General features: G+C 49.5%; 10 protein-coding genes across 10 annotated transcripts; 7 read left to right on the top strand and 3 right to left on the bottom strand.

The window, feature by feature from the left end:
* The first annotated feature begins 1613 nt into the window (after positions 1-1613).
* On the top strand, positions 1614-3633 carry F4812DRAFT_400792 (uncharacterized protein). The gene is made up of 5 exons (XM_047932220.1): positions 1614-1777; positions 1828-2086; positions 2145-2186; positions 2242-3147; positions 3206-3633. Exons 1-5 carry the CDS (start codon positions 1736-1738, stop codon positions 3307-3309), a joined length of 1353 nt encoding a protein of 450 aa, XP_047789868.1. The 5' UTR covers positions 1614-1735; the 3' UTR covers positions 3310-3633.
* A 19-nt stretch (positions 3634-3652) lies between these two features.
* On the top strand, positions 3653-6385 carry F4812DRAFT_471547 (uncharacterized protein; the record flags this gene model as incomplete). The annotated part of the gene is made up of 2 exons (XM_047939104.1): positions 3653-6126; positions 6361-6385. Exons 1-2 carry the CDS (start codon positions 4067-4069, stop codon positions 6383-6385), a joined length of 2085 nt encoding a protein of 694 aa, XP_047789867.1. The 5' UTR covers positions 3653-4066.
* A 180-nt stretch (positions 6386-6565) lies between these two features.
* F4812DRAFT_429974 (uncharacterized protein) lies at positions 6566-7619 on the bottom strand. Its single transcript, XM_047934318.1, has 3 exons — positions 7141-7619; positions 6820-7036; positions 6566-6753 (listed from the first exon to the last, which is right to left on the bottom strand). Exons 1-3 carry the CDS (start codon positions 7423-7425, stop codon positions 6698-6700), a joined length of 558 nt encoding a protein of 185 aa, XP_047789866.1. The 5' UTR covers positions 7426-7619; the 3' UTR covers positions 6566-6697.
* Positions 7620-8340: 721 nt separating this feature from the next.
* F4812DRAFT_400751 (S-adenosyl-L-methionine-dependent methyltransferase) lies at positions 8341-9528 on the top strand. The gene has a single exon (XM_047932218.1). The coding sequence runs from the start codon at positions 8586-8588 to the stop codon at positions 9330-9332; it is 747 nt and encodes a 248-aa protein (XP_047789865.1). The 5' UTR covers positions 8341-8585; the 3' UTR covers positions 9333-9528.
* On the bottom strand, positions 9529-12675 carry F4812DRAFT_400750 (P-loop containing nucleoside triphosphate hydrolase protein). The gene is made up of 4 exons (XM_047932217.1): positions 10603-12675; positions 10279-10519; positions 9784-10221; positions 9529-9727 (listed from the first exon to the last, which is right to left on the bottom strand). Coding segments are annotated over exons 1-4 (2625 nt in total). The 5' UTR covers positions 12547-12675; the 3' UTR covers positions 9529-9725.
* A 1790-nt stretch (positions 12676-14465) lies between these two features.
* On the top strand, positions 14466-16298 carry F4812DRAFT_429971 (cytochrome P450 51A). Its single transcript, XM_047934317.1, has one exon. It carries the CDS (start codon positions 14565-14567, stop codon positions 16110-16112), a length of 1548 nt encoding a protein of 515 aa, XP_047789863.1. The 5' UTR covers positions 14466-14564; the 3' UTR covers positions 16113-16298.
* On the top strand, positions 16284-17780 carry F4812DRAFT_429969 (carbohydrate esterase family 1 protein). The gene has a single exon (XM_047934316.1). The coding sequence runs from the start codon at positions 16596-16598 to the stop codon at positions 17538-17540; it is 945 nt and encodes a 314-aa protein (XP_047789862.1). The 5' UTR covers positions 16284-16595; the 3' UTR covers positions 17541-17780.
* F4812DRAFT_400720 (uncharacterized protein) lies at positions 17649-18703 on the bottom strand. Its single transcript, XM_047932216.1, has 2 exons — positions 17966-18703; positions 17649-17903 (listed from the first exon to the last, which is right to left on the bottom strand). The coding sequence occupies exons 1-2, from the start codon at positions 18108-18110 to the stop codon at positions 17758-17760; spliced, it is 291 nt and encodes a 96-aa protein (XP_047789861.1). The 5' UTR covers positions 18111-18703; the 3' UTR covers positions 17649-17757.
* A 1-nt stretch (position 18704) lies between these two features.
* F4812DRAFT_400717 (NAD(P)-binding protein) lies at positions 18705-20392 on the top strand. The gene is made up of 4 exons (XM_047932215.1): positions 18705-19177; positions 19233-19354; positions 19403-20089; positions 20154-20392. The coding sequence occupies exons 2-4, from the start codon at positions 19312-19314 to the stop codon at positions 20324-20326; spliced, it is 903 nt and encodes a 300-aa protein (XP_047789860.1). The 5' UTR covers positions 18705-19177; positions 19233-19311; the 3' UTR covers positions 20327-20392.
* Positions 20393-20502: 110 nt separating this feature from the next.
* F4812DRAFT_400701 (PLC-like phosphodiesterase) lies at positions 20503-22764 on the top strand. Its single transcript, XM_047932214.1, has one exon. The coding sequence runs from the start codon at positions 20738-20740 to the stop codon at positions 22484-22486; it is 1749 nt and encodes a 582-aa protein (XP_047789859.1). The 5' UTR covers positions 20503-20737; the 3' UTR covers positions 22487-22764.
* The last annotated feature ends 1178 nt before the right edge of the window (positions 22765-23942 follow it).

The following is a 23942-nucleotide window of genomic DNA, read 5'->3' as shown; positions in this document are numbered from 1 at the left end:
CGCTAACAGGTATCTTGCAGACGTGCCGCTAGCTGAGCGACGAGGCGCTCGAGGTGCTGTACGCCCGCAACTTGTTCCACGTCAGCTTCGAGAGCCGGTCCAAGTTTCTGCGGTCCTTCGACGCCGTCGGCGAGGCGAATCTGCGCCTTACCTTCCTGACTGCGTACTACTCCTACTACTTCGCCTAGCCCGACGACGACAAGCCTTGGCACTTCTTCCGCGCGGCGGCGCTCGACACGGCGTCCTGGCGCGTGCTGCTCAACGGCCTGCGAGCCCTCGAGGTCTTTGTGAGAGCGCCGATCTGGAGCCATCATGGGGGCTGGTCCGCGTGGGTCGAGCAACTCGTGCCCGCTGGCTTTTGGGCTTCGGGATTAAGGACATTTTATTTGATACCTACCTACGCTGCGTTCACAACGGTTTATGACGGCTGGGTTACCGAGGAAATTCTTGGAAGCATTTGTTACGGTGTTTGGCCACTTTGAAATTTCTTACCGTGGTGATTGGGGTTTTCAGGGTCGTCACGTTTGGCTTGCTTCTAAACTATTAGAACTGCATGGCATCCGTTTGAATATCTACCTACAATCAGACCAACACTAAAATGACTTTGAGTTGGTATATCAGACTGCGCTTTGATGCCTTTCCGAAATCAGTCTTAATATGATTTTAGAATGATCATGTCATCTGATCATAAATCAGGCAGCGGCGCTAAGTCGGGTCCTGTCATCCGTGTCTTAGCGGCGCGACACAAGGTTAATGAATAAGGTATATACGCCGAATCGGATATTCTTGTCCAGTAGCACGTGCACGACGCCGTAGTGACGCTTATCGCATCACCGTGCTGGGACTTGGGTTCTTAGAAGCTTCACTCATGATCAGGAATTAAGGCTACAACGCCAATATCACCACTTGCAATAGCTTTCTAGCCTCGGCGCCCTGCGGCAGTTACCGCAGATCTGAGCTAAGCTTTTTAGTCCGAAGCTGCAGATCCGGGATCCTTCGGCCTTTCTGTGGCACTTAAGCATATTAAGCCAGCGTACAGAACTAGGACATTTGAGTTTTAAGGAAGGATTATAGTTGAAGATACCTAATGTATATGTTTGGAAAAGACATTTCACATACTAGTACCGGATTTTTCTCGCCGAACTTCCTTGTTAAGATACTCTCGTCCATATAACCCCTGATTATGTATCCACGTGCCAAAGATCCACCGTATGCGCGCTATTCGTGTAAGTCAATCGTGATAATCTCATATAACTACGTTACATCTCTTCAACTTATTGAAATAGATTTATACCAAATCTTTATACTTATAAGAATCGTGTTTACATGTAAAGATACAATTGGATGCCAAGTCGGTATATCCGACCAATACGCATGCGCCCATCTCGAATCTCAGTTATGGACGTGTATGTGTATGTGTATGTGGGGGGAAGGCTGACCGGGGAGGAACACGCGGTAATCTACTTTTAGAAGGTGTTATTTTTTACTAGGATCTCCTAATGGCCACACGGGCTGAAGATCCGCCCCTTTATTGGTTCCTATGGCATGGAAAAGAATGAATCTATTTAGCTGTCCCCCGGAGGTTTCTCCGTAGCTGAGGTTAGGTATTATATAAAACCACATGCTAGACCATTAGGTAGACTTTTACGAAGTTTGCAGCGGACTCTGAGATTTTTGCTTTCCCAAAGCATCTTCATATTTTGACCGTCTCGCTTTCTTCCAAAGTCGCTGCGATATGGAGCTCAAATTGCTTGCTATTGCAGTCGCTGGATTAGCCGTTAAGTTCTCGATGGCTCCGTTTCACGATTATAACTAACAAAGACACAGTCTATCCCGCTTGCCCAGGGTGAGAAGCAGGTTAAAGATGGGATATCTAGCTGTGGGAATGCGTGGATACCCAGGGATGATGTCTCGATCGCGCAAGGAACGGACAAGCGCAGGGGATACAGCACTGCGGTGCAGACCTTTTGTAGCGCAGCGAATGGGCAGACGGTGAAGCCTGGTGGATACCTCTCCCTCGCGACGGAGGTCTTCCTAAACGACGGGAAGAGTCCCGCTACTTACGGTGTCCTGGGATTTGTTTACTGTAAGTTCATCGAATAGCTGTGTACATTGGAATCTAAAGCTTATCTATTCGTGTGTAGTCGAGGTTCACAACAAAGAGAGCTCGGATCATACTATTTCAAGTTAGTAATACAACGGAAGTATGCGGGATGAGGTCGAATACTAACACTAGCTTAGCTGAGGATTGTAAGAAGTATCTCTTGGCACTTAGCGCCGACGGCGGCCAATGTTCCGGAGAGCAGAACCACGATACGAAAGGTGGCACCTGGCAGGTTGGGAACAATGGCGTCTCTTACCACGCTCTGGGTAATGAGATACCGCCGAAACAAGACGCCATCAACAAATTGTTTGCTGGCTCTGCTTTGGAAACGCAGACGGTGAACAAAGGATCTGGCCCACCCCTGAACCCCTGGCCACTAGACTCGATAAACAGCGTCAAGCCTACGAACTGCCACAGCCATAACGACTATACCCAGGAAATCCCCGTTTACTCGGCTTTGAGTGCGGGCTGCATCGGAATCGAGGCCGACGTGTTCTACGCCAGTGGGGATGTTATCATTGGCCATATTCTTCCAACTCCTGGAAGAACTCTGTCAGTGCAGTATGTCCAGCCGCTGAAAGCGATCTTGGACCACAACAACGGCGGTTCGCCTGGAAATGTTGGCCTGTACAAGGCCAAACCTGAACAGAGCGTCACGCTGCTTATCGATTTCAAAACCACCGATTCCAGGACCCTAGACGCGGTCGTCCAGGCACTCCAACCCCTCCGAGAGGGCGGCTATCTCAGCCATCTTGACGGCGACAGGTTCGTCGAGAGACAGATCACAGTCGTTGCGAGCGGGAGCGCTCCGTTCGACCGGATTAACTCAGGCGACGGCGTTCCCAACCGAGACGTCTTCTTCGACGCCTACGTAGACCACTGGGACAGCAAGTATACCACCAAGAATTCGTACTACGCCTCGGCCGATTTCCAAGACGCCGTCGGGAACCCGGGGAGCGTGAACGATTTCAGCCAGGACCAGAAGAGCGCTGTCTCGTCGCAGGTCCAGAATGCTCACTCTGCGGGGCTTAAAGTTCGATACTGTAAGTTTTCCACTCTACTACGCTTCGGATTAGGATTATAAACTGACATATCTCGTAGATAACTTACCGGGCGATTATCTCTGGGAATCTCTCGCCGCTCTGGGTGTAGACCGGTTGAACGCCGATGACTTGTATGCCACAGCTAGGCTTCCGCGGGTATAGTGTGATTTAAGAATTGTAGATCTCTGTAAGCTATCTTTAGTATATGGTCTTGGATAAAAGAAATCTTCAGGAGTACATAGGAGGTAGACAAGACAAATGCATGGATATATCCAAGTCAGTTCCGCTTAAATAAAACCGGATCCGAAATCAGGTAACATTAGGCTTTTTTCCAGTTGACCAATCTTTCTTTAGAGGATGGCTTCCTGATACGTAGCCGACGACGGTTGATTCATTATGAATATAAGACAAGACATTGCAACTAACTAGGGACCTAAATAGCAAACTGGCGACGTTTTAAGCTAGCTAAAGTTCACGATATGATCGGCATTGCTGAATGGCTATGCAATCGGAGGCCCTTATAGGCCAGGACGCACGCGCCTCACAACAAACACCACGAACCAACCGGATTCGGGGGTTCCATTCCAAGGCAACCCCACGACACAAGAACGGCCTGCAGCAGCTGGCCTATCAAAGAAAGCCGCCTCCCCCAGATCGAACGAATAGATAGCTCTGGGATCCCTGAATGATGGATTCTGTTCTTTCTGCCGCCCGAGAAACTCGCCTCTTCATCAGGAGATTCCCGAACAACCGTATCCTGTCGTATCGGGCTCTACTGATAGGCAACCCCAAATCCTTAGCTTTCTTCTAGATAGATAATTCCCAAACCCGAAATCATTCCTCCTCCCCCAAAAACGTTCCCCTATAGGTAGCTAGTGAGCTAGCTAGTAATCAGCAAGCTCACTTACCCATTCGCTTAATGCCTTCTCACCGGCTTATATTGGTGCCTTCACGCCGTCGCGCACGTCGGCCCGAGACCCCACCACCGGCTTATTCTGAATACGACGACATGCACGAAGCCAGTCAGCTAGCTCTAGCTCTAGCTCTGGCTCCTTACGAGCAGCAGCACCAGCACCAGCAGTACCAATATATCCCGGGCCCGCTTGAGCGCGAGCTAGAGTACCACGCACCGGATTCACCACCGCAGCCCACTGCCACTGCCACTGCCACTGCCACCGCAACCGAGACCGCGACTGCATCTGGTCCCCGCTGCCAATCGACCTTCTGCTACAGGGCAGCAACAGGGACGACAAGCCACTTCTGCCGGAAGCACCAATGCAGTGCCCCCAGCTGCGCCGGCCGCCGGGAAAAGGGGCGCGGGAGGCGGTACTGCACCGCGCACGAGTGTTTCCTGCGGGGGTGCTACAGCCCCCGAGTCGGCCTGTCGAACTACTGCAACCACCACACCTGCCAGACGGACGGGTGCCACGAGCCCAGCCCGGAGGAGTCGTACCGCTACTGCGCCGCGCACACGTGCCGCGCGCAGCGCTGCGCCGGCAGACGCGACGCCCCCTCGCGGTACTGCCCCAAGCACCGGTGCCGCGCGGGCAACTGCGCGCGCGCGTTCTCCAAGTCGAGCGAGTACTGCGCGGACCACCGGTGCGAGGTGGAGCGGTGCGGCGCGGCGCGGCGCAGCGGGAGCGGGAGCGGCTTGTGCGCGCGGCACGAGTGCGCGGTCGAAGACTGCCCCGGGCGACGGTTCGAGAAGAGCCCGTTCTGCGCGGCGCACAAGTGCGTGACGAAAGGGTGCGCGGCGGTCCCGATCTCCGGCTTCCGGCACTGCGCGCGCCACAAGTGCCGCGAGCGCGAGTGCGAGCGCCCGTGCATCATCATCGTCCCCCCCGACAGCGGCTACTGCCGGCGGCACAAGTGCCGGGAGCCGCGGTGCGCGCAGGCGCGGGCGGCGGGCGGGTCGACGTGGTGCGCGCGGCACGTGTGCCAGTGGGCCGGGTGCGCGGAGCCCGCGTTCCAGCGCGACGGGTACTGCGGCGACCACACGTGCTCGACAGGGGACTGCGCGGGGGGCGTGGTCCGCGGGGAGCAGGGCGTCGGGCTGCGGTGTCGGAGCCACACCTGCGCGCAGCAGGGGTGTCTGCAGGAGGTTTCGAGGGTCGCGTACTGCGCCCGACACGAGTGTCCGCGGCGCGGGTGTGCCAAGTCGCGGTTCTGGGGGGACGAGAGCGACGAGGGCGAGCACGAGTGCTGCAGGAACCACACGTGCGCCCGGGAGACTTGCTACGCGTCTACGATGCGGAACAGGGTGTTCTGCGAGCGGCATGTGTGCTCGTACGCGGCGGGCTGCATGCTGCCTAGAGTTCTCGACCTGGAGTGCTGCGAGGGGCATAGATGCCGCGAGGATTCGTGCCGGAACCCGTGTATCCCGAGTAGTTCTTTCTGCAGCGACCACGTGTGTGCGTGGGAAGCGGGCTGTCTGCGCGGTCGTGGAGGTCCGGAACAGGATTACTGCGAATCGCACACGTGCACACAACAGGGCTGCCAACAGAAATGCAAAGGGGCTCAGGGTCTTTGCTCCATACATGCGTGTCGGTGGAGTGCGTCGTGTGTGAACGAACCCATACTCTCCGGTGAATACTGCCACGATCACTCATGTATCCACAAAGGGTGTAGCAGGGCGAGTTTGGTCGAGGGGAGTCTGTGCCGCCACCACGCTTGTTCGTGGAATTCATCCGTCTGCCTCAAGCCTCGCTGGAAGAGAAGTAGTTACTGCGAAGACCACACTTGCGGGGAGATGGGCTGTGGCTTTTCGCGAGTCCCAGGAGGGTCGTACTGCTCCGACCATTCCTGCCAGGCATCTAAGTCCTGTACCGGGCAAGCAGAAATCGGAAGTGACTATTGCATCGAGCATAAATGCGGTAGACCGAATTGTAGGTTGAAGAGCGTAGGGGGTACGCGGTTTTGCAAGAATCACAAGTCTCTATATCACCCGATAGGGACTCATGAATTAACGAGTCTCCAGAGGTCAGTAACTAACTCATTCAAATCATCTCTCCCAAAGCACGACGATAACTTACCTTATACAAATGATAGTTTCCGGTCGCGCGCGGGCTATGGTGTAATCGACCCCTTACTCGCAGCATCACTTACGCGCGTAGACTTAGACTCACCCAGGAAGAAAACCCCGAAAGGACTTCGTAGGCAACGCCAATGGGTATGAAGTAGAGGTACCTAACCGATATTTTTTTTTGTTAATAGCTTATGTACTAGCTTTGCGTTTTAAGGTAACTACCAAGATTGTATTCATATATAAGCACTACGATCGGATTAATTGGGTTAATCCCAGGAACTATTATGAGATATTGATTGTACGATTTACTTTACGAGGCATTATATAGATAGCAAGCCGCTGTTATTGACATATGGATAAAGCATGCAGCCAAATTTGATTGTTATAAACTATCTCAACTTGCTCACTGTCAAGTTACACCCCCTTACCTCACGTCACGTTTCTCAAGTTCCCAAAGTCGATCCAGCTTTGTCCGAAACATACCTCCCAACCATCTACCTAGCACCAGGGGCTTGACCAAGCGTTTTAAGGGTAAACGATAGCCAAAGTCACCTTCGTCCATGGACGATCAGGGTCATAAGCTTGAGATCATTAGCACGAATAACTTAGATTAGGTAGGTTAGGTTGTTAAGCGTTCAGAAACCTACCAGTGGTCCCCGCAGGCGTCCATCGGAAGTCGTAATTGCCATTAAACGGCCTGACGCCGATATCCCCCCCGGCCTCTATGTCTCCGCGAGACTTGAACGATAGCTCGGTCTGCAAGGCATCCGTGTCCGGATTGCAGCCGTACACGACGTCAAAGATAGCGCGCGGATCTCCGCGTTCGGTCATGAACATCTTGGTTGTGTTGTCTTTCACCTCGTACTATATAGGTACGTTTGCAGTTCGTTAGTTACCTGATGCCTGATACATAACCTAGGTAGGTAGGTAGGCCAAGAAGAAAAGATTTTGGGTTCTGTTCAACTTACCTCGCCATTTATGACCGCGCGACGAGGCGGGTCCCAAAGTAAAGTGATCACGCCGTCGACGAGCGTGAGCTCGCTTGTAGAATTTCCGGCGGGGCTGACGAAGAGGTGTTGGTCGCCGCCGCCCCAGTCCCAGATATTCAAGAAGTGGTTATGGATGTTTGGAAACGACGCATTCTGTACCTGGATTGAGAAGCCCTCGGCGATGTTGTTCGAAAGTGGGCTTGTAGGGATGGTGCATGCCATAATGGTGGCAGCAGATGTCAGAATAAGAGTAAGCCGCATCATCTTGAATTTTGAGCCAAGCAGACCGCGGGTTAATTACTATATCCCAATCTTCTCTCCTTGCTTCGTTCGGGTCGTGGTATAGTATAATATATAGACGAGTTCCAAATCCCAGGAAAGCAGCTGAAGCTGAGAATATACCATTTAAGTCCGCCAAGCCTTTTTACGAGAGCGTACATAAGGAAGGTTGTATTATTTATATGTTGCATTATAGGGGTATTGAGTCTAGACTCTCAATAAAACTTACTTGCAGAAGGTAAGGTGATACAAACCACTGTTCCTGGCTACCTCCCTTCGTTATGTACGCTCTCTCAATTTGTTAACCACCTGAGTTGAAACTGTAATGCTTATTCGCTACGGGGATGAAGTTTATGCCGTATTACGTTCGCTATATGACGATAGATTAAATTGAACATGGCTTCAATTGAAGCTTTTATTTCATCCTAGTGCTATCTATATAATCTCGACGACGCACCCTTAAAGGGGTGCTGCGCTTTAATTTAAGGAAATGGCAAGATAGGTAAGCACACGATTCGAAGTACTCCGAAATAGATGTTATTCTACGCGTTTTAAAGTATCTTCCAACATTCATGATATTTCATCATTTCTTTTCCTTTTCTAGCATGCGACAAGTGTCGGAATAACCTCCTATTTGCATTTCAAACTTGGTAGACTATAGGAGGTAGCTTATTACTGCTCGTTTTCCTCATTAAAGCGCATCATCCCTTTAGGGGTGCAGCGTCGAGTTTACATACCTAAGACAGCACTGGTACTCAAAAATCCACGTTTCCAGCGACTTACAACATATAAGCTTAACTCTATACTTTGTATATCCTACTCAATGTGCTTATATTCAGCTCATATCCCTCCGCTGCTTTTCAAAACAACCTTTTAACACTCAAAAAGGACTTGGTGGAATAGTTGGACTAAATGAAGAGGGCAACTTTTGGCCAATACGTTGTAATATGTAATACCATAAATACAATTCCCCTTGTCTTACCTATGGAATACATTCTCCAATTCTGCACCCCATCCCATTGTGACTCACCGGCGTCTCCAAGGCCGAGCTGTACTATTGTAACATCCATAACTTCAAAATTTGGAGTTTCAAGTTTGAACAGCTCTTCAAGTATTAAGAAAAGAATCTTACTCAAATCCAAAACATGAGCCCAACAACCATCCCCAAAGACGTCAAAGAACGCATCAAAGCGTCTTACGACGCCATCGCACAGAAATACAATCGATGGACACAGCTACACACCCCTCTACGGCTAGAGTACGTAGAAAAGCTCTTTGAACTTCTATCCACTACCCCTACCCCAGGTCCAGGTCCAAGTCCCGTTCCTGCATCACAACCCCACTTCCTTGAGCTCGGCTGCGGCGCCGGGCTCCCCATCACGCAGAAGCTACTCTTGTCATCTCCCTACCCGGAAGCCCGCGTCACCGCGAACGACATATCCGGCACGCAGATCGAGCTCGCCCGGAGCAATCTCCTCCTCGGAGTAACCGAGGGAGGAGGGGATGCCGATGCCGATGCCGGAACCTCAGAGCGGTTGACGCTTGTCGAGGGTGACATGACGGAGCTGGTGTTTCCCGCCGCGTCCTTCGACGCCGTGCTCGCATTGTACAGCTTGATACACCTGCCGCGCGCCGAGCAGACGGACATGCTTGGGAAGATCGCGCGGTGGTTGAAGCCCGGCGGGTACCTGGTGGCCAATTTTGCCGAACGCGGGGAAGAAGCGATCGTCAAGGAGAAGTGGCTGGGTGAGAATGACTGGATGTTTTGGAGCGGCTGGGGTAAAGACGAGACTTTGAAGATAATAGCTGAGAGTGGATTGGAGGCCGTAGTTAGTGACGTAAGGACCGATGTGGTTGACGCCTCGTTTCTTTGGGTCATAGCGAGGAGATGATGCGGTTTAGCGATATGATCGCTGCTCCTTTCTATTGACATAGGTATCAAGTGCTAGTACGTGTATGATTATCTTCTAGTATCTTATCGCGTAGAGGAAAATAGCGGTAAATATATAAAGGTACACAACACACTTCAACATTAAACCTCCGACATTCGAAGAATACAACTGTAAGGACCTAGGCAGTTGGCTTCTGTCTTTATCTATACCTAGATATGACTACGGCTTGATGTCCAATGAAAAACATCTCAGTTCCTCCGCTGAGAACCTTTCATATGGAGGTTGAGCACATATGTGCTTCATGAGGTCTTTTTGGCCAGACCAGCAACCAATACTAGTTAATAAAGGTTCCACAAATGGAGTCTCTCCGGACGGGAGGTAGCTCCAGTCTATTCCTAGGTGATTGCCGTTAGCCATGATCGACGACTGCTGTTTTGGTGTGTGAACTTACATTTCTCCGGTGTTGTGGATGCGGTTGAAGAGGTTTGGGAGGACCCAAACCCCGACGTGTTCTTGGAGCCGAACAATGGTGATGTCGTGCTTGCAGGGCTGAACAATGAGGTTATCGAAGTTAACCCGTTGGTCGTGCCGAATGCCGGGCTTTGAGACGTAGACGAGGATGGGTTCGCGAGCGTAGATGATCCTGGGGAAACGGCTGTTGTGGAACTGTTTCCGAATAGACTAGTACCAAAAGCACCCCCAAAGGTCATGGATGACGGGAAAGAACTTTGGGGTTGGCTGGCAAGATTCTGTTCCCCAAATCCCCTAAATAATACTGGGGGGGTTTGCTGTGGGTAGCTAGCTGGTGCCGCTTGAGGATTAGAGGGAGTATTCGGTGCATTGGTGGTTTTCGCAGGCACCTCCGATTTGACTAATATCGAATGCATAGCTGAAGACCAAAATATTAGAGGGGTTCATGTTGAAGGCAAGATCATTAGGTACTCACCCGTTGTTTTCCGCTCCTTGAACTTGTTGCAGATCCGCAATCCCTTTTGGAGAGCTTCATATTCCGATTGTAGCTCATTACGCTCGGTCTCAACTTCCGGCGACTCTGAGGCAAGTCGCTCAAGTTCGCTGTCTTCCATTTCATTTATCTTTGCTGTAGTCAAGATCGAAGGAAGATCACTAATAAGACAGTTCTCAACGGCCAAAACGACTACATTATCGACGAAGGTACGAAGCGACATCTAGATATAAGTGAGTATAGGTACCTTACCTAAGGTAGGTATGCCAGATGCGCATAGACTTTGGCCTCAAATGAATGGCTTACCTCATAATAAGTTTCGGACTTGTCAATCAAGCTGTCCACTCCAAATTCACTGGTATTTTTAAACGGGCTTAGCTTTGCGAGTTCCTTCCGTGCTGCTTCCGTAAAGAACTCGGGTCGGCTTGCCATCAGATCTCGGACGACATCAACCCCAACGTCCTTCTGGCGCCTCTTGGCAAGGAGCATCCTAAACTCTGCGTCTAAAGGCTGGGGATTCCCGCTCTTGTAGTGACGGAGAAGCTCTTGGAGTTTGTTTTCAAGTATGGTGGACTTTTCTTCGAAGAATGGATCTACTATCTCAACGAGGATTGCCGAGAAGGTCCTTTTGTCTGGATTGACGAGATGGCCAATGAGCTTTTCAACGAATGCCTTTGTTATCCCTAATACAAGTTGTAAATGGCGACGTGTAATATTTTCCCAAGGTTTAGCTTGGTCTTGAAAAAGCTTCACGGCTAAGCGGTCGTTTGAGGTACCAGGAAACTCATTGCCCTGGTTGGCGGAGGAGAGAGCTTCTAGCTCGGAGGCTATCTTTTGGAATGTGACCTTTTCTGGATCCACGAAGTGGTATTGATCAGCCAATGCCTGAAGAAACGTCGGCAATGTGAACTTTTCAGTGATTTTTCCAAATAACCCATCTGGGGTCGAATCGTCGGGTTTCGATGAATTGTCCCGGTTCGTAAGATCCTTGGGGAGGATGATGCGCCTCGAGCCTTTGGTTTCTAATACGTAGGCAAACGCGCGGTTTAAATCACGTACAAGTCCCCGAAGCTTTCTAATCCTGTTCTTATTTATTTTTCCCGAACTAGTTACGGAGTATAAGCCGCCGAAGAACTCATCCGCATAGTTTCCTTCTACTGCGTTTAAACACAGGACATGGAATTGAGAGGCGATTTTGTCTAGGTGCCTCCTTAGCTCCCTTGGAGTAGACCTTGGCTCGCCTAGGCGCTGGAGTTGAGCTTTACGATCGTTGAGATTCTCTTCGATACTATCGATCAACCCTTGCAAATTCTTCTTGATGTGCTGAAGAAGGATGCCACTGAGTTTCTTTCGAAGAGCTGCCACGCCCCTATTCTTCGAAGGGACACTAGACCAAAGACCCGTCTCGAAGAACTTAGCCTCTTTCTCGTCTCTCTCTTCGTCAGTGTCAGAGGCTTCCATTTCGCCTCGGTTCCGGAGAACGTGCCATCCTAATGACAGCTTATGCGAATTATCAAGATTTTTGGCCAACCTGACGAAGTTTGCTTCGTCTTGAGTATCAGGTATAAGAATATCTGGTTTCGTGATAATGCCAAGGGTACGCTCCTTATCTTTGTCGTGCTCCTTGACTTTGGATAAAACTTTCTGCAATATGACCTGATTGCGCGCTGAGATGACGGCAAGAATAATGCTGTTCTTGCGATGCATATACCTCTCCGCTAAGCGATCGACAATCTCTCGACCGGCGGCAGATTGATTTTCGTCCTCCGAGTGATAAAAGCCGGGGAGATCAACCATGGTCAGATGAGGGACGTCGGGGCTGCTTATTTCAATTCTAAGAACATCTTCGGAGAAGCCAGCATCGCCCGAGACCATATTTTTCTTAGCCTCTTCCACAATACGAGGTAGATCCTCTTTGTTGAAGGACTTCTCATCGAATTGTTTGGTTTCCCCATTGGAACCCGAAATTGGCAGTATGCGCACATCGACTTTGGTTTGGCTGTCGGTACGAAGAACGAGTTCTGTTGCAAACCTTGTGCATAGGCCGTCTTTGACGGGGAAGCGTACTCTAGAAATAGCTTCAAGCACAGAGCTTTTCCCTGATGACTGGTCTCCAACCACGATGATCTGGGGAAGGTCAACGAAGCGACCGATGCCATGCTTGCGAAGGTCATCGATAGCATCTAGGAGAGCTTTTTGTTCGCCGTGAAGCTGCTCGAGGGCAGCCGAATCTAAAGAAATGGTTTCCATCGCAAGAATTAAGCTGTTGAAGAACCGACAACCATTACAGACGAGAAAAGAAAGGTTATATCATGTTTTGGAGGGAAAACGACAGTATGTTCGCACTATGAGCAACTACGTGGGCCTCTTAGATTCGGGTGTGCTACTTTGCTTTTATATCTACTGACTTGGCAAGCCATCATAGCTCAATTTGGACAGCTGAAAAGATGATAGGCGGCTTTGTTGTAAAAATGTTGTATACCAAAGTACCCAGGTAAGTATTCCGATATGCCGGTAAAGCGGGAAAACTATAGACTACAGCGTCTAAGATATCTCAGATGGGTTACCGCGATGCATTTAAAAGAAAGACAAAAAAAACCAACAGTGTTTCAGTTCGATTCAACTGGTCGCCAATCACATTTATGTTTCTTGGGCCGCAGCTCGGACCGGACGTTGGTCAAGCTCGGGCGCTTGAAGAGACATTTCATTGGTCAAGTAATCGACCAACTTTCCTATTCGCCTTACAGAAATGTGACCAATATCCCAGCACTAGCTTAGTAGGATTCTACAGCCATTGCATGTTCGCGTTTAAATAGTTGTGTTTATAATTAGAATGTGACGTTGCGAACGTGAAGTAGGTACGCGATTTCGACTAACGAGGTACCTATCTAAGGCAGTAAATCACGACAATTGCATGAATCGTATTAGACATAAGGAATACCAATCTGTTGACAAATCAATGTAGATAGGATGAAATAGATGACATTAATGGGAATCGTATATAGAATAAACGTCAATAGGGCATGAGATAGACACTCTAGTAAGGCCCGGCCTTCTATTCTCCTCCAAGGAGTTCAGGCTATCTTCTCGAGGCAGTATATTCCGTATACCTACCTCCCACACATCCTGACACCTCACAAGAAAATAACACTTGTGTTTTATAAGTCAACTTGATAATTAACAAGCAACTGTTAGGTATACTCGGCGATGAATGTCATATACAGAGTGAGTATCAGTGCATACTATTATGCAGTCTACTGTAGAGATCTAGTAACGCCTCGCCTTCTAACTTCCCTCCCTCGAGGGAGCTGACTACCCTTTATATAGACAGTAGGCCCCATGTATAGCACCTGTACCTAACGGCCACCTGAACATTTATTGGCTGTAGAGAATAAGAAAGCACCTGCCTAGAACATCGGATGCATAGACCGTTGACATACATCCTTGTAAGTCCATAGTTTCCCATGGTACTTTTGCTATAGCCACGAATGAACGTACTTTTTCTTACATATCTATAACAGTGGACTCCAAATACTTCGTCCCTATTAGAGGTAGGTTGGGGAAGGGTCAATAAAGGAATTGAATATGTTTCCAAGAAGACTTAGATGCAAAACTGACTGCTCAACCCCGTGAATATACCCTACAATGATCTTCTGCCTACGGTATTCTTAAGTGACTAGCCGTGTGGACTTTCGACCTTGCTCCAGTTCCGCTACTTTCTCTTAGTGGTGTGTAATAAGTCAATTAACTCGGGTATCGCTACCTACCTAGGTACCAGGTAAGGTAAGGTAAGATAAATGGTTTCTAAGACTTATGACCTATTGTATAAAGTGGAACTTTCAAAGCGGAAATGAGACTTTGCAGCGGTATATTCTTTGTACTAAATCTCAAAGAGGTTTTCTTCCCAGACCATCACGTATGATTTATGACCAAGTATCCAAAACCGAATGATATATTAAACTGGTTCCCTATCCAATAACCAATCGCCATAGGTAATGCAGACCAATGTCGACCTCACCCCTGGATTTTCCTAGTGCTGGAATGGGAGCGGCGGTGGGTACGTACCCAAGGCAGGAATTTACCGAACTCGAATACGAGAATTTCTTGGCATTATATTACTACTGCTGTTGACTTACACCGAGATAACAGGTATATGGAGAAAGTAAGATGTGGGATATATATAGCAATTCCATTGTCCTTGCTTAAGTTAATCATTTCTCATTATTGACTTTAGATCAACTGTCGTTGAATTCGATACCCTTTACGCCATGATAGATCCCAACACCCCTATACGTAACGTGGTTGTCTATGCCATCACCGTCTTGATACTTACATTCGCCATAAACGTGCTCTGGCAATTACTGCCTCGCAAAAAATCTGAGCCGCCGTTGGTATTCCACTGGATCCCATTCATCGGCAGTGCTATCTCATACGGGCTGAATCCTTTCGAATTCTTCACGAATTGTCGGAAACAACATGGCGACATCTTTACCTTCGTACTCCTTGGGAAGAAAGTCACAGTCTACCTTGGTATCGACGGCAACGAATTTATCCTCAATGGAAAGCTACGAGATGTTAACGCCGAAGATGTCTACGGCGCGCTCACCACGCCTGTGTTCGGAAAAGACATCATCTACGACTGCCCTAACGAAAAGCTGATGGAACAAAAGAAGTTTATCAAGTTCGGTCTTACTCAGAAAGCCCTCGAGTCATACGTACCGTTGATCGAACAGGAGGTTCTCGAATACATCAAAACCTCCCCGAAGTTCAAAGGATCTTCCGGCACAGTCGATATACCAGCCGCCATGGCAGAGATCACCCTTTTTACAGCTAGCCGCGCCCTTCAGGGAGCCGAAGTACGAAAGAAGTTGACGGCTGAATTCGCCGAACTATATCACGACCTTGACCTAGGTTTTCAGCCGATTAATTTCATCATGCCGTGGGCGCCTCTTCCGCAGAATCGACGCAGAGATGCGGCACATGCCAAGATGACGGAAACCTATTTGGAACTTATAAACAAGCGTCGTGCCACTAAGGACAGTAAAGAGACCGGCACCCAGAACGATGGTACAGACATGATCCTCAACCTCATGGGTTCCGTCTACAAAGATGGCCAGGTTCTTTCCGACACGAATATCGCCCATCTGATGATCACCCTTCTGATGGCTGGACAACACTCATCTTCATCCTCGAGCGCATGGATCATGCTTCGGCTAGCATCACGACCGGACATCGTCGAGGAGCTATATCAGGAGCAAATCAACAATATCGGCTCTCCTAGCCAGCCGCTCCAATACTCCGACCTAAACAAGCTCCCCTTACTACAGAACGTCGTCAAGGAAACACTTCGCGTCCACTCCTCCATCCACTCGCTCATGCGGAAAGTCAAGAACCCGATGCCGGTCCCCAACACCGAATTCGTGATAACTCCCGACAAGGTGCTTCTCGCCTCGCCCATCATGACGCACCTGAACGAAGAGCACTTCGCCAACCCGCTGGTCTGGGACCCGCACCGCTGGGACGACGTGGTCGAGGTGGAAAACAAAGAAGACATGGTCGACTACGGATACGGCGCGATATCGAAGGGGACAAGGAGCCCGTATTTGCCCTTTGGCGCGGGAAGACATCGGTGCATTGGGGAGAAGTTCGCGTTTCTGAACCTAGTGACGATAGTCTCTACGCTTGTTCGGAACTTCAAGTTCACGACTGTCGACGGCAAGTCCTGGGTGCCCCCGACGGATTACACGTCTATGTTCTCGCGCCCCGTTCAACCGGCGAATATTCGCTGGGAACGTCGTTTCCCCGAATCTGCCTAGGAGGTATACATTTCACATTGTTTTTGCGTCTGTATATACCTAGGTACCGGACATATTTATGATAATGTTAGCTTTAAAATTATTAATCTTGAGTATTGCGACTACGGAAAAGATAGAACAACTAATTTCTCTCTTAAATGTCAATTCATTTTTTATACCATCGGATCGGACGTGATGTGGTAACGTAGAGCTGCCCGGTGGAAAAGTGCTACCCCTTTCCCATCACAAAGCTCCACTCTAACCCTCCAGGGTCTCGGAGCGTTGCGCTCCGCAGCTCGTGCAACACCTTCCATCGTCCGATGGATCTAGATGCTTTAATAAAGATAAGCAGGTAGCAACGAAACCTTCGGAGCGCTCGCCGTCGTGGGATATAAATAGCTCGAAATGCTCATACCGCATACGTTGATAGGTATCTAATGTCTTGTGCTCTACCTACCTATCGTTCTCTGAGGCATCATCCCATGCCGCTATGAGAAGAACACCATGCACTTCCCACTACGCCCGGCCCTAAACTGGCTCCTAGCTTCCGCCCCCATATTCTCCCATTGCGCGTCCCTCCAGAAAATCACGTCCGACTTCGGCCCCAACCCGCGGAACGTCGGCTTCTTCCTCTTCGTGCCGGACAAACTAGCCGCGCGGCCGCCGATCCTCGTCAACCCGCACTGGTGCCACGGCGACGCGCAGGCGAGCTACGCGGGGTCGCGCTACGCGTCGCTGGCCCGCCGATACGGGTTCATCGTGATCTACCCGGACAGCCCGAACGCGGCGGACAAGTGCTGGGACGTGTCGTCGAACGCGACGCTGACGCACGGCGGCGGGGGCGACAGCCTGGGCGTCGTGAGCATGGTGCGGTGGACGCTCGAGAAGTACGGCGGCGACCCGAGCCGGGTGTTCGCCACGGGGATCTCGTCGGGCGCCATGATGACGAGCGTGCTGCTGGGCGCGTACCCGGACGTGTTCGCGGCGGGGTCGGCGTTCGCGGGCGTGCCGTACGGGTGCTTCGCCGGCGACGGGTACGGGGTGTGGAGCGAGGCCTGCGCGGCGGGCAAGGTGCGGAAGACGGGCGCCGAGTGGGCCGCGCTGGTGAAGGCCGGGTACCCCGGGTACGCGAGGTGGCGGCCCCGGGTGCAGATCTTCCACGGGACCGGCGACGAGGTGCTCAGCTACGCGAACTTCGAGGAGGAGATCAAGGAGTGGGCTGCGGTGTTGGGGATTAGCGACGCGCCCGCGAGCGCGACGCCGGACACGCCCGTTAGGGGGTGGACGAAGTACGTGTATGGGCGCAATGATTGGTTGGAAGCGTATAGCGCTGCGGGCGTGTCGCATAATATTCAGAATCAAGAGGCTACCGTTATGGAATGGTTTGATCTCGCTTGTACTGGCGATAAATGCTTTAAATGGGGGCAAGGAGGTCCAAAGGCTCGGTAGATCTTGTTAAAGAGTATGGTACTTGGTGGGAATATTTGGGAAAGTCCGAATATAATGAATACCGGAAGGTAAAACTCATTTAATTGTCATGGTTGACTTAGCCATTCTCTGTTCGTCAGTGGCTGCATCGAAAGCTTGTCAGAGTTGAATCCGATTATATGTTACCAAACCAAGCCGTTCTATAATAATACATATACACAAATGTGTCATCCTTCATCTAATTACTCCTCCCCTTTTGACCCCCGAGATTTGATTGCACAGTTCCACCAATACTTCCCTCCGGAGTAAATTGCTTCCCAACCATGCCCTCTTTATCCAAAGGGCCACCGATCTTCTGTGCAGCACCACCGAGCGCTCCGTTTTCTACGCAACAAGGGTTAGTCTTCGGCGACAGAGAAAATAGAAAATAGAATAACAGTCCTTACCGGTAAACTGCTTGCCAATGGAGCCTTGGGAGTCGAACGCCTTTGGCTTATTTTCGCCAATTCCAGCATTGGCGGGTGTCTCGACTTGTGAAGCCGTCCCCGTGGATGTCTTTGAGCCGGTGTTGGAGCTTTCGTGTGATGACATTTTATATAAGGTATGCCTTTTCTTCTTCTTGTTCTTTTTCTAGGAGGGTAGATCCTAAGATGTGTAAATTGAGTCTTTCGGTATTGTTGAAGATGAGATGAATAACAAGCAAATAATTATGTCAACGTCTCTTATTAGAATTATGATAGTTGGGGTTTAACTATGTTTTTAAAGGAGGCAAAATGTGACTAGAATCTAGTCGGACCCCTGACGCGACGAAGGTTGATCTATGAGGTCATAATTTCGTACTCCAGAATCAGCTATGTCATGTCACCGCTCACAGCATTACATACAGGGCAATCCACCGCCTGAATCTGCATTGTTATCTATGCCCACACTTCAGCATCACAAAAGCCGGGCTATACGCTCCGGAGCAATGAAGTAAGTACGGGATGTCTTCCGACTAGAAAAGGAATCAACTTGTATGGTATTGCTACTCTCAATGATCCTATTAAGCTTCCTATTAAGCTTCCTAAGAAACTTATAATGCCGCGAAATAAAATCTACCTACTTAGTATGACCCCAGGTGATGATTGCACTAAATAGACATATGATGGTTAGTTGATTCTGACGACTTATTATACTTTGTTATCTACCTACCTGGTATCCAAACATAACATCGAGTGAATCGTCTTCACTACCTGGTTTCACGGTCGGTATTATATTGCGAATATTTGATATATGTCAATTTCACTTGACGCTGCCTAGCAAGACATATATCTATGTCTGATTCATAACAGTCGATTTATAATGGTTATAGCTTTCGCACTCGAGGCATGCTGTATCTCCTTTAACTCCGAGCTCATCGTATTCCGATCCCGCTCGTAACCCCGATTATAACCAGGTTGTTTCCTATCGTGTAATCGAACACCAACATCTCGATTTATTGCATTGATCTATTGGTCGAATAGTTTGAAAAGTGTCGGCTCTCAATCCAGCAGTCTACTGAATTAGCATATCTAACCTAAAGAAGATAAACGCCGATAGTAATCGCCGCGACGTAATAAGTCTGATTTCAAAGCATCGAAGTATTATATTAGGCAGGTAGCAGGTAGCTAGGTAGCTAGGTAGGTGAGAGTCTCCTTCGTGTTCGACAGCAGCGAGTCGACTTACATTCTCAAGTCTACCTCCGGCGTCTACCCGATAAGCATTTTGACATTTTTCTTCCCCTTAAAAGAAGCAAAATAGGTATAAAATAAAGATGCCTCCTCCAAAAGGAACTCCAAACCCTCTGGAGGGTCCAGGTAAGTGAGGGGTTGCATTGTCATGGTGAGTGCTAATTGTAGCTTTAGGTGACTATGACGTGACCTCCGTCGTGCACAGTGACACGTATCCCGCAATTGATCCCACTAAAGCGGATTTCAGCGGGAAAGCGGTTCTTATCACCGGCGCTTCCAGAGGCTTGGGCAGGGCAATCGCCATCTCGTTCGCCAAGGCCGGGGCGTCGATGATCGCGGTCGGGGCTCGGTCCGATCTCTCCGCTACGGTCGACGAGGTTAAAGCGGCGGCTCAGAGGGTGGGAAAACCGGAGCCGAAAGTTTTAGCTCTCGAGCTCGACGTGGCCGACCCGAAGAACGTCGACGATGCGGCCACCAAAGTCAAAGAGAGCTTTGGACGCTTAGACGTCGTGATTAACAACGCTGGCATTTTCGACGCATCCAAGATCCTAGATACTGATCCCGAAGCGTGGTGGAATATATGGAGGGTAAACGTTATGGGCCCGTTTAACACCACGCGCTCGTTCCTCCCGCTGCTATCCCAGAGCAGCATCAGGACGATAGTCACGTTTAGCAGCGTCGGAGCTCATTTGGTAGGACCGGGGCTTAGCGCATACCAGTCCTCCAAGCTAGCGGTGCTGCGTCTTTCCGAATTTATCTCGGCGGAGTACGGCGACAGGGGTATAGTGGCGTACGCCATACACCCGGGAAATATTTTAACGGATATGGTCGCCGGCGTCATGACTCCCGAGCTTAAGAAAGGTAAGTCATAACACTTCAATACCTAGGTGGGAATTCTGAGCTAATGCATGTTTTCCCTTGGTAGTGTTTACCGAAACGCCAGAATTAAGCGCGGATTCTTTGGTGTATCTGACATCGGAAAGGCGAGATTGGCTTGCTGGTAGATATATCAACGTTACTTGGGATTTGCCGGAGTTGGTGGAAAAGAAAGACGAGATTGTCAAAGGCGACAAATTGAAAGTGCGACTAATTGTATAAGAAGTAGATTGCACAATCATAAGTACATAGGTATCTTATATATCAGCACAAGTTACAGGGATAAAATGTTTGCTACTTCTGTGTAACCTGTGTAACTCGAGATGCTTTATGTCTTCTATACCTACATGCAAAGGGCAGGTACCTTTTAGTGTATTGTACGTGTAAGTCCCCTGCTCCACAAGTCGTAGGGCTGAGACATGAGACAAGGGGTTCGCTGATCTCAGCTGAACTTGTCAAACCCCCAAATCTCAAAGTTACGTAAGCTCATCCTTTCCCCTACAAGGGCAAATAATTCAGAAGCCGTTCTGCCGTCTTTTCCGTCTTCGTCTCCTCTTCCTCAGATATCCTAATCCAAGATACTTCTTTTCACGCCGGTCCTATCACCCTTAGGTAAATAAATATCTTTCCAAAATGGCTGATTTTCTCGTATCCAAACTCGCCAAGTTAACCCCCCTCTCCAAATTTTCCGCCGGGGTATACGACGAGGACGTGGGAGAAGAAATTGACGAAACCACCATCGCGGGAGGAGGCCACGGTGCGCGACAGACGGCTATTACCAAATCCCAGTTGCGAGTCAGCCACGCGCTAAAATCATTTCTCGTTAAGAATAATGTACTCTCCGAGGAAGGAGTAGGCCTGGAGTCGGAACAGCCTGGTGCTGCGCTGCTAGAACTACTTGACAAGCCACACATCCACGTGCCTCCCGCAGTGACGGACAGGTCTCATCCGCTCCCAGAGTATTTCATAAGCTCTAGCCATAATACATATCTTCTAGGTCACCAGCTCATTGGCAAGTCTTCCGCTGTCGCCTATGAGACCGCACTCAACGCCGGATCTCGGTGTGTCGAGATCGACGCCTGGGATAACGAGGACGATAAAGAAGAGCCTAAAGTCACTCACGGGTATACCCTCGTTTCCAATATTCCATTTCGCCAAGTATGTGAGACAATTCGTAGTGTCGTTGACCGGGAAGCGATGCAGTCCAGTAATACGGATGGGTATCGGGCGGCACCAATCATGCTCTCCCTAGAGAATCACTGTAGCGCGTATGGACAGCAGAGACTCGTTGAAATCATGAAAGAAATATTCGGCCATCGTCTGCTGGACAAAGCTATCCGAATAAAAGGCCATCGGGAGCAGGAAGGGAACAGTGATCCAGTTACCCTGGCGGAACTAGGATCTAAAATAGTTCTCATCGTCGAATATCATTTACCCGAGGAAGCAGACTCCAGTGATGATGACAGCAACCCCGACGCTAACGATGATGAGGAGAGACGGGCACAAGAGGCTTACCGTGCCAAGAAGAAAGAAACAGACTCCAAGATCATTGTTCCAGAACTCGCAGAGCTGGGTGTTTACGCCCAATCCGTGAAACCGAGAGATAACTCTTGGTTTGAAGGTGTCCTCAAGGATGGTCCTCGTAACCATTTGATCAACGTATCAGAAACCGGACTGGCGTCACACATGCCGGAAGCAAATCAACTGATTGCGCGACATAATTCTAAGCATCTAATGCGTGTCTTTCCAAAGGGTACGCGCATTACCTCAAAGAATTTAAAACAAGTCCCATTCTGGGGCGTTGGCGCACAGATCTGCGCGATGAACTGGCAAACTTTCAACGCCAGCATGCAGATCAACGAGGCCTTATTCAGCGGTACCGACGGTTATGTCCTAAAGCCAGCAGCTCTGCGCGCAGGCGGTAGTATGAACCTCAACACTGGCAGGAGGAAGAGGCTAGTTCTGCACGTCGCGGGAGCATCAGATATACCCCTACTAGAAGACATGGAAGAAGATGATGTGAAGCCATATGTGACCTGCACGCTCGTGCACACAGATGAATTAGAAGACAACCATCCCAAGCGTAAGACGAGACCGTACAAGCACCACAGGTTAGGATTCCTGCACAGGGGCGAGAACCCGCCGCCAACAGATCCGATCTGGGACGAGACGCTCGAGTGGGAATACGAAGACAACGAGCTCGTCTTCCTGCGCATCCTAATCAAGAACGACGCCAGCTTTGCGGAAAACCCCGTCTTCGCAGTGGCGGCGCTAAGACTCATGTACGCGGTCCCCGGCTGGAGCTTCATTCGTATGCTGGATCTGAAGGGCCGAGAGACCAAGTGTGCGTTGTTGGTCAGGTTTGAGTTCAGCGATATATAAAAGTCTGATCGAGAAGGGAACGGTTCGCGACAAGCACATAGTTAGTTCCAAGGTTCGATGATGAAATGTGAAAAAAAGAAATTAGGCCCGGCGTTACGTTCTCAAGCCCCTATTACAGTACCTCGTTCATGGGGTTCCCCGACATAATAGTCTAAACAGTATGATACCAGAAAGATAAATTCTATGCCTGGGAGGGTATTCAACTTGCTTATCATTTCCAAGTCTACGTGCGTTGGCGTTTGTGGCTCCGGTCGGTTGCATTACCTGCATGCAGCAGGCTTGGTGATAGAACGCGGCTGCAGAAAGTCACGTCACAGACAGTAATATATTGACGTAATACCTCCATCTTGCCATGCACAGGTAGATGCACTAAACTCCCACGAGGCTTTGTCCCTTATGCGTATACCGGTTTCCTTTGATTACCTGGTATCAAGGCTTGTATTGTGTTCATCGTCACTATAGATACAGATACCTACCAGTAGCTACCTAACGACTGAATTCTTCCTATTTAACTACTGTAGTTCCGCAAAGGTTCGGAAATGCTCAAATCGATTTAATGAGCCACATGCCATGGACCCGCACTTATCTGTCCTGCATTGGATCTTGCTGCGCTGTCGTGGAACACGAACTGCATGTGCAATACAACCTTAGGTAGAGTTTGTTAATATAATCAATCCCATCTTTTCTGGCGCATGGTTTGAGGGAATAAGTTTAGGCTGGTAGATGGCAACACTTGAGATTGCAGACGTGCAAGTGGGCAATTTTATGTGAAAGATTCGAAATCCGCCCCTTAATCACCCATTGCGCTGCTGTTTCCTGATAATTGGGCTAGCATCTGCTTCGTCGTTGCCAAGCGCTGTATTATAACTCTCGGGCCACTTGTCGAAAATATACGATCTAGACGGTCTATCATCTATAAGTCTGAAAGTCAGTTCCTGTTCTTCATAAGGAGGCGGCTATCGTACTATAGTTTTTTTTTTCTTTTTGTGGGAGGGGGTTGGGGGTAGAGAGATATGGTTATATCTTTGAGTTGGGAGAACGGCATTTGAAGACTTTTTCAAGATACTCACACTCTGAATACTTTGGATCTGTAACCTTAGTAGCCCCTTTACCAGTGTTTCGAATTCATCTGGGGAATCTACAACATAGCTTCCTAACCCTAGCTTTGGAACTGTTGTCTGGGAATTACCCCTGAAACCCAACGTCGAAGGCAGCTGTGAATAGGCGCCTGAGATATCTTGACATTTCTTCCCCGGTTTCCCTATCAGGTATGTGAGGATGGTCATGTCCTCGAAGTTAGCCATGCAGACTTTGCAATTGATCATATCATTTCCATGGTGAATGGCCGTTTTACTGGCGTTGAGGGCATTGTCCACGTTCTCGCACCCCGTAGCGACGTCATCAAGATCACAAATAAGGAGTATCGTCCTATAGAGGTGAAAGCACTGGTCATAGC

Source organism: Daldinia caldariorum (genome assembly GCF_022478825.1).
Source record: "Daldinia caldariorum strain CBS 122874 unplaced genomic scaffold F4812scaffold_9, whole genome shotgun sequence".
NCBI lineage: Eukaryota > Fungi > Ascomycota > Sordariomycetes > Xylariales > Hypoxylaceae > Daldinia > Daldinia caldariorum.
The sequence above is the reverse complement of the archived record's forward strand: the minus strand, read 5'-3'. Positions and strand labels throughout refer to the sequence as shown.

Bases quoted from the DNA above. Each gene is read 5' to 3' on its own strand.
- F4812DRAFT_400720 (XM_047932216.1), bottom strand. From the start codon at position 18,110: ATGTCATCACACGAAAGCTCCAACACCGGCTCAAAGACATCCACGGGG. The intron at 17,904-17,965 runs GTAAGGACTGTT...CTTGTTGCGTAG, and splicing joins CATTGGCAAGCAGTTTACCG to AAAACGGAGCGCTCGGTGGT.
- F4812DRAFT_400792 (XM_047932220.1), top strand. From the start codon at position 1,736: ATGGAGCTCAAATTGCTTGCTATTGCAGTCGCTGGATTAGCC. The intron at 1,778-1,827 runs GTTAAGTTCTCG...ACAAAGACACAG, and splicing joins TTGCAGTCGCTGGATTAGCC to TCTATCCCGCTTGCCCAGGG. The intron at 3,148-3,205 runs GTAAGTTTTCCA...CATATCTCGTAG, and splicing joins GGGGCTTAAAGTTCGATACT to ATAACTTACCGGGCGATTAT.
- F4812DRAFT_400750 (XM_047932217.1), bottom strand. From the start codon at position 12,546: ATGGAAACCATTTCTTTAGATTCGGCTGCCCTCGAGCAGCTTCACGGC. The intron at 10,520-10,602 runs GTAAGCCATTCA...ACTTATATCTAG, and splicing joins AGTCCGAAACTTATTATGAG to ATGTCGCTTCGTACCTTCGT. The intron at 10,222-10,278 runs GTGAGTACCTAA...TTTGGTCTTCAG, and splicing joins CAAGGAGCGGAAAACAACGG to CTATGCATTCGATATTAGTC.
- F4812DRAFT_429971 (XM_047934317.1), top strand. From the start codon at position 14,565: ATGATAGATCCCAACACCCCTATACGTAACGTGGTTGTCTATGCCATC.
- F4812DRAFT_400717 (XM_047932215.1), top strand. From the start codon at position 19,312: ATGCCTCCTCCAAAAGGAACTCCAAACCCTCTGGAGGGTCCAG. The intron at 19,355-19,402 runs GTAAGTGAGGGG...TTGTAGCTTTAG, and splicing joins AAACCCTCTGGAGGGTCCAG to GTGACTATGACGTGACCTCC. The intron at 20,090-20,153 runs GTAAGTCATAAC...TTCCCTTGGTAG, and splicing joins GACTCCCGAGCTTAAGAAAG to TGTTTACCGAAACGCCAGAA.
- F4812DRAFT_429969 (XM_047934316.1), top strand. From the start codon at position 16,596: ATGCACTTCCCACTACGCCCGGCCCTAAACTGGCTCCTAGCTTCCGCC.
- F4812DRAFT_400751 (XM_047932218.1), top strand. From the start codon at position 8,586: ATGAGCCCAACAACCATCCCCAAAGACGTCAAAGAACGCATCAAAGCG.
- F4812DRAFT_429974 (XM_047934318.1), bottom strand. From the start codon at position 7,425: ATGATGCGGCTTACTCTTATTCTGACATCTGCTGCCACCATTATGGCA. The intron at 7,037-7,140 runs GTAAGTTGAACA...GTACCTATATAG, and splicing joins GCGCGGTCATAAATGGCGAG to TACGAGGTGAAAGACAACAC. The intron at 6,754-6,819 runs GTAGGTTTCTGA...AATGATCTCAAG, and splicing joins GACGCCTGCGGGGACCACTG to CTTATGACCCTGATCGTCCA.
- F4812DRAFT_400701 (XM_047932214.1), top strand. From the start codon at position 20,738: ATGGCTGATTTTCTCGTATCCAAACTCGCCAAGTTAACCCCCCTCTCC.